This window comes from Sinocyclocheilus grahami, unplaced genomic scaffold (genome assembly GCF_001515645.1).
Source record: "Sinocyclocheilus grahami isolate Dianchi unplaced genomic scaffold, SAMN03320097.WGS_v1.1 scaffold3.1, whole genome shotgun sequence".
In the NCBI taxonomy this organism is placed as follows: Eukaryota; Metazoa; Chordata; class Actinopteri; order Cypriniformes; family Cyprinidae; genus Sinocyclocheilus; species Sinocyclocheilus grahami.
The window spans coordinates 6,643,218-6,655,333 of record NW_015505182.1 but is presented as its reverse complement, the minus strand read 5'-3'; the positions used below and the strand labels follow the sequence as shown (position 1 = coordinate 6,655,333).

The window sequence follows — 12,116 nt, the reverse complement described above, 5'->3', positions numbered from 1 at the left end:
GCATAATGTAACAATGAATTGATTAGTGTTATAATATATTAACTGTGGTTACAATTATTCATGAGACAGTACACAATGCATGATAAGGTGCATTACAAGGCATAACTACTTTTATAATGCATTATAAATAAATTGTTACCAAATAATATTTACCCTGGTCCTGGAGGCAGACCAACACTGCACATTTTGCATGTCTCCTTTCTCTGACACACCAATTTCAGGTCTTGGAGTCTCTACTAATGAGCTGATGACCTGAATCAGCTGTGTTTGATTAAGGAGACATGCAAAACGTGCAATGTTGGGGTGCCTCCAGGACCAGGGTTGGGAACCACTGGCATAATGCCATTATAAATGCATTTCCTTTCCTGAGTCATTATGGTACAGCAAAACACCATCCAGTTGTTAATGGTGATGAATTCTAGATTTGTGCCGCAGAGCACATACATCCTCTCAAACAGACAAATAGGTCTTGCCACTTGTAAAGAAGACACTAAAACCAGGCATGAAATGTGGAATTGCCATCTGACATTCCTCTGGAGTTTATGGAGGAGGCTGTTAAACAGCAGGGAAAAGTTGTTTGAGTTAAAGTACCGATACTGAGCTGAAGAGATGACAACAGGAAGCTGCCATTCTGCTGTCTCAACCCACACTGATGATGCACGTTTGCATGGTGACACCCGCTGTTTTCCTCTCTGACTTCACAAATTCCACTTAAAGACTTAATAACGCAGCTATAATTGGGATTTTTCTGAAGCTTCGTTCATTAGGGACGGCCCACTCATCCTGACCCAGAGCGCCTCAGCCATGCCCTTGCATCTGACATGCAGCATTTTTCAGAGTGCTGCGTCTCCTCATGAATATTTAATTAGAAGACTCACAGAGGGAGTCCTAAATATTCCGTGTCATGCCACTTCAGAGCCGCAGGTGCTGGAATTAAAGGGAAAGAGATGCACAGAAGTGTCACTGTTTTAGTAATTTGCTTGTTCTTGCAGGTTTTAGGGCTTGGATTAAGGTTGCATTCATCTTTATCGAAGGAATAGGTCACCTCAAAATAATGATGTCTTAATTTTCTCATGTCATTGCAGACCAGTATGACTTTCTTCTGTGGAACATTAAATATGTTGAACATGTATTGCTGCTCTTATCCAATAAAAAAAGGACAAAAAAAGAAAAGAAAGAAAAAGTAGTCCATTTAACATGCACACACACACACCGAGAGAAATACATAGGATATAAATAACTTTAAAATAAAATACAGAAAATAAAATGTCTTTTCATCCTATTATATTATAATTAATTATCCTATTTTTATCTTTCAATTTCAGTGTTACTTGCAGGAGATTGTTGGCTGGGATGAAAAATGAAAATGCAATTATTAATGTCTCTCACGTTTTAATATAAATAAAAAAATTAATGATTTTCAGAATAATTTTTGCAGACCTACTCTTATGCTGTTTTTTTGCCCTTTTTTGAGCTTTTGGACTGTTCAAATGTCATTGTGTTTCACATAAGTCATACAGGTTTAAAATGACAAATACAGAAGTGTTTATTTACTGAAATGTGAATATGTGGCTTGGGTCTTTCCTCCATTGCCATTTTTATTTTATTTTATTATTTATTTTTTTATTTATTTTTAATCTTTAATTTGTGCAACGTTTGGAGCAGAATATTGGCCAGGATATAGAATTACCTAAAACAATATATATATATACAATTATTCATGTCTTTTTATTAATTAAATAATAAATGAATAGCTTATCAGAATAATTGTTAATTGCAGGCTTACTCTTGAGTTGCTTTTTTGTCTTTTTTGTAGCTTTTGGATTTCTCAAATTTCATATTGCGTGTTCCACATAAGAAAGAAAGTCATACAGGTTTGGAACGACATGAGGGTAAGCAAACGTTGACCAAATTTCTATTTGGTGAATTGCCCCTCAGTGCCCCTGGTCTTTTACACCTTAATACTGCACATGTAAATTTATATTATCTGCCTTTTTAAAAATAAACCGTGCAGGACTACCCTTTCTACAAAAGATTAAACTAATGATTTTATACCGGAACTTTATGGAAAGACTTCTTAGAGGAACAGGAATCTCACAAAGCTCTTTGAGCAGCACCATCAAAGCGCCGACAGGGCCCTCTGATTTAATGTTGTAGTCATGTTCTTGTTTACCTGTGCTCCTGTTGACTCGAGTTCTCTCTAAAATGCTCCCATGGACTGGAGTTGCACTAAATTGGAGTCTCTGGGAGAAAGATAAAAGCTTCAAGTTTGTGTCATCCTGTCTGGTTCTGTTCTCCTGCTGTCACATGAACGGTCCAGGAGGAGCAGCTTCAGAAATCTCTTTGTTGTTTCCATCCCAGCTTGAGCTTTTTAAAAGCAAGAGAGCATCTATGAACTTCAGGAGAGCCTCTGAGGAATTGAGGGCATTGACTTGATGGATCAAAGCTACTTTGAATAAGCTTGGTTTCAGCACTCCACGGTTTTCTTTATGAGCAGTGCGTGGCCTTGGATTTCACCAGCCCACATGCTGCATCTCCACTAAATCTCAGTTCACTCAGAAAACATGCTAGAGATTTTCAGGATTTGCCACAAGACACATAAGTTGAGTTCACCTCAAGCTTACAGCCTTGGGTCAATCTCATGTTGAAGTCTCGAGATTTAATATTTCAGTTTCCAGCTTGACTGTCTATGTGTTTCAGAGGTATTTTTATGAATACACATTCTGTCTATTCAGTGTACTATTTTAGCATTGTTCACATAGAACTGAGGGTTTTGGTTGTCTGTTGTAGAACAGCTGAGAAAAAAAAAATAGTTTTTGGGCCTTTATGCTTTTTTTTTTTTTCTTTTCTGTGATTTATGCATACTGCAACATAACGATTGTTCTTCTATTGTTTTTTGCGTACTTATTTTTGTTAACTTTTCTATTCTTCAATGAAGTCTCTACTCCCTGAAACAGCACTACTGTCACCCCAGTTATTAATACTTAAGCTAGAATCTGCTTTATTTGCAAAAATGCTTCAGGTTGAGAACAAAAACATGAGTAGAGTCATATTTTTTCCCAGAATTGTTGCAAAAATATGCACTGCAGTTGCATAGGTGTTCTGAGTGGTTGTAAGTGCGTTGCTAGGTGTCAAAAGTTAAGAGAGCACTCTCCTAAGTATGATATTCTGGTCCCTATATGTGGCTTGGGTCTTTCCTCCATTGCCATTTTTTATTTTATTTTGTTTTGTTTTATTATTTTTATAAAAATATATTTTTATAATTTGTATTTTAAAACACGTTTTTATATATTATATAAAATAATAATTTTATAATATTTTTATTTATTATAAAAAATTATTAGTTTTGTCCTAAAAGGTGAACGTTTTTTATTTATTTTTCTTATTTTGTTTCTTTAATTACATTTTAAATGTACAATAAAAATTTATATATATTTTTTTTTATTTTATTTTTTATTATATATATATATATATATATACATATACATATACACTTCCCATTCGTGTGTCCAAACTTTTGACTGGTACTGTATATAGAATACAGTATATACATAAACTGAATATATATACATAAACACATTTTTAGCAATGATAACTCAAATGTGGTGATCAAACATTTATAATGATGTGACAGAAAATATGTAATAGAGGCAGGGTATTTAACAACTTAACAATAAACTTTATTACCCAAAATGAGCATGACATCAGAGCACTTAACAGTAAACTTCACATCACTTATTATAAATACCTTTAAAACACAAACAGAAAAAATAAAAAAAAATATATAAATAAAACTTGATTTAAGAAAATAAAGAAGGTAACTGATATGTCTGCGACAGGCTAAAATCGGCAAACGATATATCGGTCGGGCTCAAGTTATGGGTTTGTTCACATCTGTAAATCTAGGTATAGTAAAGCTATGATTCTTTGCTTAAATTCTTCTTTGCATTGTCTTCTCTATTTGTCATAGGCACACTTTCTGGCAGTACCGCAAAGAGAATCCGAAGTCCCGTGTGGGTGACCCTCCACCAGACGGCCTGCCCGGCTTCAACAGCGGCGTAATGCTTCTGAACCTCGACTCCATGCGTCGCTCTACCTTATACAACCAGCTTCTGGAGCCCGAGCGGGTGGCTCGCCTTGCAGAGAAATACCACTTCCGGGGGCACCTAGGTGATCAGGATTTCTTCACGATGATCGGGATGGAGCACAGGGAACTGTTTTACCCACTGTCCTGCGGCTGGAACCGACAGCTTTGCACATGGTGGAGGGAACACGGGTATGGTGACGTCTTCCAGCTGTACTATCGCTGCGATGGGCCGGTGCACATCTACCACGGCAACTGCAACACTGCCATACCTGATTATTGAGGTTCAAAGTGCGCCTTTGAATGCCAACTTTTAGATTAAACTCATTTTGTTTGCACATCTTGAACAACTTTAAATCAAGTGGACCAAGGCAGAAGGGGCTCTTTGTTAGAGGTGCTAATAGTGCAGCATTCCCATGACTAATCACATTTACACAATATAACACCGCTGAGTCTGTTGGTGCCTTTCCAAAGTTACTGAAAGTATGCTGGGTTAAATACCAGTTGTTTTTCTTTATTTAAAGAATGCAGTGAGGCTTTGACTCTCAGTAGTCTGAGTTTCCTCATGCAGGTGTCTCATTAAATCACTCTTAGACAGCAGGTTGTTAAAAAGAGCCAATCAGAGTCTTTTTCTCCTTCTAATTTCACTCTGTATCGTTTACAGGTGCAGTTGCACTCTTGCAGTCACATTAAGGTACCACTTATCTTCGCTTTAAAATGTTGCTGTATATATTTTTACTAGTTTTAACCTCTCATCTTCAATAATGTGAAATGAATTCCCACTTTAAGCCACATTTCCCACTCAATCGCAAATGTTTTTATGCAGTGATGATAACGAGGGGGAAAGGATGTTGACCCATTTTCCTGAGTTTTTATGCGCTGATTTTGGAAAGCCGTTTCTCTGTGATGTGCAACTGAATCGCCTTAGAATAGCCAAGATAACATCTCAGATCGGAGGTCTCATTCTTGCCGAGGTGGTCTGATCCGCCTGAGAAATGTGGAAGTGAGATTTGCTGGAATATTCCAAAGGGAACAGCCTCTGCCCTGAGGGAGAAATGCGCTAGATTCTAGGGCAGAGCACTAACTGTTGTGGTTGGCTGGCATTTATTGAGCGATGTTGCTGTTGGCGAAACTCTGCGGGGTTGTGTGAATTGCTCGTAATAACCTGTGCAATGTCAAATCAACAGGCCAGAGAGAAAGAACTTAGTAATCAGGCCTCACATGGCAGCCATGAGATCCCACTTTAAGTGCTTCTGTGTCCAGTATGGTGAGGTTAAGGACTGCGTGTCTAAGGGATTTTCAGTGAATTTGTCTTTTGTTTTTTTGGGAGTGCGGTCATGTTTTTTCTAGCTGTTTTAGACCGACTTTTGCCTGATCAAGTGAAAAGCAGTGTTTAAAAAAGTGTTTAACTAATTAACCTTTAATCTGCTAGTCCAATCACATGAAGTATACATTTTTTTTGTGTATTAATGTTCATTGGGTCTCATCCTGAAAGATGAGCAGAGCATATTTCTGTGTAAATCTTAATTTGTACATTATCGTTCAAAAACTGGGGATAGGAAAGATTCATGTGCCGGTATTCGGTAATACAATATATCACAATAAAGAACATGTACAATTTTGTTATCATGGGCTCTTCAAAATACCATGAATTATTTATTACAGATTTTTCTTTTTTTGGAATGCATTTTAAGAATATGCACAACACCGCTTTGTGCTGCTTCAAAGAGCTCCGGGTGTTTGTTCACTTCTCACTGCTGTGTGTGTTTACTTGGATGGGTGAAATGCAGAGCACAAATTCCGAGTATGGGTCACCATACTTGGCCACACATCACGTCCTTTCCTTTCCTTTCTTTGAATATATTAAATATATATATATATATATATATAAACTAGGGCTGTCATCGTTAACACGTTAACGCATGCGATTAATTTTACAATCCTTAACGCATTAAAACAATTTAACGCAAAATTACTGAAGCACAATTTCTATTCTAACCCTTTAACCCAATTTTGCTTCTCTGCTTGCGATCAGATAATTTTAAGCTGCTTAAACTCGGGGAAAGTTTTCAGTCCAATGATCCAGGAAGCGAATGCGTTCAAACAATCCGTCCAAAACAGCGCTAATATAAAGGAAACCAGGCTGATTACATCAGAGATTGCATAGAGAACAGAGACTCGCGTGGCGTTTTCAGTGATTATTTCATTATTCCAGTGTGTTTGGCTTTAAAACACGAGCTCTGTCATATTCTGTGATTGTCTCTGAAGAGCGCGAGCCCTCACACATCACACACGCTTTGTGAAGTAGCCTACAGACGGATTGTCAGCACATCCCACCGATGTAGATGAGACGCAAACTACGGTTTCTCGACTTGATAACCACTAGTAGAGTAGTAGATAACCACTTGATCTCGTTAGTAGAGTTTTGATGGATGAAGACTGCAATCAAGACGATTTCAGTGGCGTACAGGAGTCGTACAGTAAGCACGCGCGAGTCCATTATAATAATGCGTGTATGAGTGCTCTTGACGCACTGATCGCACATTGTATTTATGCACAGTCACAGACATTTACGTACATTTACGTTGTTTCCACACATATTCATGATAATGTTTTGATTTGTCATGTGTATGTTGCTGTGTTTAGTTTTTCTGAATGGATCCGTGTACTTTAGTAGATATATGCAGTCAGCCTTTACTTTAGTAGATATATGCAAACATTTGAAACAAGATAAATGGTCTGTGCTAAATTTCATGAAGTGTGCGATTAATCGTGATTAATCACAGAAAAAGGGTCTTTTAATCAGTGTTTAAAGAAACGAGAGCATTTATTTGAAAAAGAACGCTTGATAAATTTAATGCATCCTTGCTGAATAAAAGTATTAATTAAATTTTTTTTTTTAATCTTACCAATCCCAAACTTTTGAACGATAGGCTCATAAAGACTCTTACCTACTCTTTACCTTGTTTTTTCCCCCCTAAAGGAATCTCTCGGGGAAGTTTGATGGAACAAAAGATCTTAGTATAAGGAAAATGTAATAAGACCTCCACAAACTACACTTCTATGTAGTACAGGTTATTCTTTCTACATAACCACCTGTTTGTCCTTCAATTTTGAGTACTGAGTGTAATACACACACTTGTTGTGTAAAATATGTTGTGTCATAGAAATTGAATGTATTAATTAACAAAACTCCAGAAGTGAAGGTGCATCAAATTTGTAATATATGTAGTACATCTTTCTCTTCATGCAAATATATTGGTGGTCTGAATAAAATGTCCTTCTATTTCCTATAATCCTATTACATTTTCTTTTATGTATTAGTATTCTACATGTAGCCTTAGTCTACATGTGTTTGCATGTACATAGGTATTGCTATATCAGTTTCATTTTGAAGTGGAGCTCTTACAATTGGTAGATGACTCTCCAGTTGAGTATCCAGCATGGGTTTCACTTATTTGATCAAGCATCCTTATGTGTTGTGCAGAGGCCTGTGTCCTTTAATCCCAGGTTCAACATGTTCCAATTTTCTTTGGTCCCCCTGCTCTGTGTCTTATGCTCTCCTCATGTTCTGTATGTACATGATTTATGTATAAAGCATCTAAGAGTGGCAGTTAGTATCGACTTGATTAAAATGAACAGCAAAATTTAGGGCTAATCCTCCAACCTCCCCAAAAGGTTGCAATTCATATAACTCTTTTCTGATTCATCCCTACTTTGTATTAAATTGCTCTCCTATCCTCAACTATAAGGCTTGTGTCATGATACTGTCACGTTGTCCCTAGTAGAGGCGACTAGATTTTTGCACTGTGTGTAAAATGTGCTCAATAACTTTTCCAGTTTTTGCTATTGTGTTCTGAATGGTTTAAATTGTAATATTTCACAATATTATAGTTTTTACTGTATTTTTAATCAAAGAAATTCAGCTTTGGTAAGACTGTTACTTACCGAAAAAAATCCAAAACACAAATTAAATAACTCTTACTGATCCAACACTTTTGAACAGTATTGTAATTGCCAAATCTCAAAATGACTCTCTATTTTTCGTGCTGTATGTTATATTGTTGTAAAGCCTTCATTTTCAATATAGGCTATAGATTTTAGTTTTATTTTTTTAATTCATCCAGAAAAAATGTTAAAGGTCTTTAACAATGGGCTGATAATTGATTATCAGTTTTAACATGAAACTAGTTATCACAGTATCTGTATTGACCACATTTTATATCAGTCCTTTTCAGCCGGATGAAATAGTTTTTTTTGTCCCGTCTCCTCAGGCCCCTGGTTGTCAGTAAGATGTCGGTCATTTGGGCTTTGCTCACACTCAGAAAGCTGCAGGTGAGGGCAGCACTGACCTACATTACTGTGGCACACTAACCTATTTTTCCACTTCTAAAATTGTATCCTGATATTTTTGTTTGTTTATTGTCATGGAAGCACCAGGTGCATCCGTTGATGGTTTGTCCTATAAATCTGGAAATGAGTTATATAAAATTTTGTGCAGGTGCATTATTATAAAATGAATGATTCTGAAAGTGTTTGTGTGATATTCTAGAACTAAATGTCCAGCTCAAGACATTCATACATTTTTTTACCAGTTACTTATTCAACAATGTCCGTTGCATGCATGTTTTAATTATGCATATCTTGGTTCAATGAAAGTCAGTGAGGTTCAATTTAGTTTTAGACCCCACTGGGTATCATCTTTTAATAAATCTAGTTATATAAATTTTATTAGTGCAGGTGAATTATTATAAAATAAAAGAAAGTTTCAGTGTGATTATTTAGAGCTAAATATCCATTATTTAGTTTTTAAAGGGATGGTTCACCCAAAAATAAAAATTATGTCATTAATTACTCACTCTCATGTCGTTCCAAACCCATAAGACCTTATTTTTTATTTGTTTCCATTACAATGAAAGTCAATGGTGTCCAGTGTTGTTTTAAACCCCGGTGACTTTCATTTATTGAAAGAAAAAAATCTAATATCTTAAATATCATCTTTGTGTTCCACAGAAGAAAGCAAGCTGTACAGGTTTGTAACGATAAGATGGTAAATAAATTATGACAGATTTTTTGTTTTTGGAGGAACTATCCCTTTAAGTGTTGATTGTCACATAGTGTTATTATCCTACAGATGCATTGGCAGAACACAGGACATCCAATTTACATTTGTTCTATTATTTGATAGCACAAATTCAAACTGGTGATGTGACTCACTGTTCTGAACATTGGGGCCTTTGAATTTGAAATGCACCCAAATGAACATCATTTCACATCTTTCTTTTTTCTCCTTAGAGCTCTGTGTGTTGGCAGAAGTGCTGTAGGGTACTAAGATTTCATCAGAAATGATGAAATAATGAAATCTCATTGAATTGCAGCACTATAACATCAAGGGGAGGTAAGAAAAGACAGGATGCATCCCTTTGAGAATTAGTTGACAAGTTTTTGAACAGAAAAGTGAGAGAAAATGAATGCACAGTAGGACAATATGTAAGATATGAGATATCAAATTGTGTTCTATTGTTCTTCTTAGTTCTTATCTGACTTTTTAAAAACTTTTTTAGATAGGTTATAAAATGGCAAAAACAGATTTACAATGACTGAATGTTCAGTCTAGGCATCATGAAGACAGGTGTGCTCTAATGAACATATTTAGGGATCACACTATCATAGATAACTTGAAAGAATCATGTAATTTAGTAATGTAGTTTCAATTCAAGTAAAACAATTTCTTAGTGTGGGAAATATTGCCTTCCACATGTATGGTATGTATGGGCGATCTCTCGAATTCAGTTCAATTTCAATTTATTTATAAAGCACAACTAAACACAGCTACCGTTGACCAGTGTGCTGTACAAAGTAAGTAACAATTAACAGAATTAAAACATTTAAGATAAGGTCAGAAATAAAATGGCAATGCAAATGATGAATAATAAGCCAGATCAAATAAAAATGATTTTAACCTAGATTTAAAAATAGATAGTGTAGGGGCGGTTCTGATTTCTGTAGGAAGACTATTCCAAAGTCTCGGAGCAGCTACGGTGAATGCTCGATCACCACTAGACTTGAGTCTGGTTCTAGGAACCACTAAGAGTCTTAAATTGGCAGACCTAAGCGCTCTTGCAGGTTGGTGGTTTATCAACAGATCAGAGAGGTATGAGGGTGCTAAATCATTTAAAGACTTAAAAACCAATAAGAGCTTAAATTAATTAAAAGTTAATCCTGTAGCGCACAGGTAACCAATGTAAAGACTGAAGTACAGGGTAATATGCTCACGCTTTCGAGCTCCTGTCAGGACTCTGGCAGCCGCATTTTGAACCATCTGAAGGCGGTTTAAGAAAGATTGACTGATCCCCAAATAAAGAGAGTTACAATAATCAAGCCTCGTGGTGATAAAAGCATAGATTACTCTTTCAGAATTAGTAAAAGAAAGAAAGGACTTCATTTTAACCAGTGTTCGCAACTGATAGAAGCTTGACTTCACAACTTAGTCAACTTGTCTATTAAGGCACTGTCCAACACCACACACAGATTTTTCACGTACGGCTTTACATAAGGTGCCAGAACACCAGGATTTAGATTTGGTATACAGTGGCTACGTTTACATGCACAATTTTTGCTTCAATCGGACTGAATTCATTCCAATTGATGAATCTGAATGTAGTGTTTACATTAACGCTAAAAAAGTGATCGGGTTGATGTGCGCGTTTATATGACACAAGTTTCAAATCGGAAATGTATTTATTTTTTACATGCGTACACTGCACAAATATAGAGTTTCTCACTGTTTGCACATAATAACCACTCTCCTACACGGTTTCTTTGTTTTTAACAGCAGAATTTATATTTAGCCATTTATGGATAAATATACATATAGGCCTAAACCGCTGTGCCGTGCTGCTCATATTTATCACGCAGTAAAAATGCCCCTCCCCGTGCCCAAAACGGGTTGCCTGTGGATGAGTCACAGCTGCCGAGTGCAGGGAGAGTTTTATAATGACAGGACACGCATTTATACAACACTTTATTCAAAAGGAAGAGCCTCTTCGTTCCGCGCGTCATACGTCATTACGCTATTTCTGCATCATTACACATGTGCAGTCCTTTCAGTTTCGGGGTTCAATCCGATCGAGTGTTTACATGCACTCTCAATCGTATTAGAAAAGGAATAAACCACCCCTTTCAATCCGATCGAAATTTCCCAAACGCTCATTCGGATCAATTAAGGTGTTTACATGAAGGCTTTTCAGTCCGATTGAGCCGTCAATCCGATTACAAACTGATTATTTGGTTGCATGTAAACGTAGCCAGTGTGTATCAGAAGGAGGTAAACATCATGATCTCTGTTTTACTCTCATTCAGACTTAAAAAAATGTAGGGACATCAATGCTTTAACATCCAAGAGGCAGGAGGCCACCAGGTCTAATCCATTCTTATGTTTCAAAGGAAGATATATTTGTGTGTCATCTGCATAACAATGATAACTTATACCATATTTCTCAAAGATAGATCCGAGGGGAAGCATATACAAGGAAAATAACATGGGAGCTAGAGTAGAGCCTTGAGGGACCCCACAGGCCAAAGGTACAGAAGAAGAGTGAAATTTGCCAATATTAACTGAGAAACACCTGTTCGTAAGATAAGACTGGAACCAATTTAGGGCTGAACCTCTAATGCCCACTACCTGTTCTAAGCGGGACAGAAGAACATTGTGGTCTACAGTGTCAAAAGCAGCGCTCTGTAGTACTTTTTTTGGAAAGTCAGTTAGCCTCAGTAAGTGATGGAAATCATTGGATTCCTGCCAGATGAAATGAAAGCCGTGCATTGTGCCCAAAATTGAGTTTCAAAAATGATGGTCCGGGATAATGAGGTTAAATTACCCAGGTGCAATGCTTCCATGAACTTTATGCCCAGCCACTGGTAGAAATCATTCTATGCCATCTTTAGACAAGGCCCAATTTTTCTTATCATTGTCACTCATTTAAATACGACAGGTTTTTGGATAGATACTGGTAAAGTCAACATGAAATGA

The 12,116-nt window shown here is 36.6% G+C and overlaps 1 protein-coding gene across 1 annotated transcript in view; it reads left to right on the top strand.

Moving 5' to 3' along the window:
• Positions 1–11,656, top strand: part of LOC107581703 (xyloside xylosyltransferase 1-like) — a 59,265-nt gene extending 47,609 nt beyond the window's left edge. The window contains exons 8-11 of the mRNA XM_016267334.1: positions 3,971–4,778; positions 8,359–8,419; positions 9,380–9,482; positions 11,590–11,656. Of these exons, the coding sequence (XP_016122820.1) occupies positions 3,971–4,367 (397 nt within the window). The 3' untranslated portion in view covers positions 4,368–4,778; positions 8,359–8,419; positions 9,380–9,482; positions 11,590–11,656. The remainder of the gene's footprint in view (positions 1–3,970; positions 4,779–8,358; positions 8,420–9,379; positions 9,483–11,589) is intronic.
• The last annotated feature ends 460 nt before the right edge of the window (positions 11,657–12,116 follow it).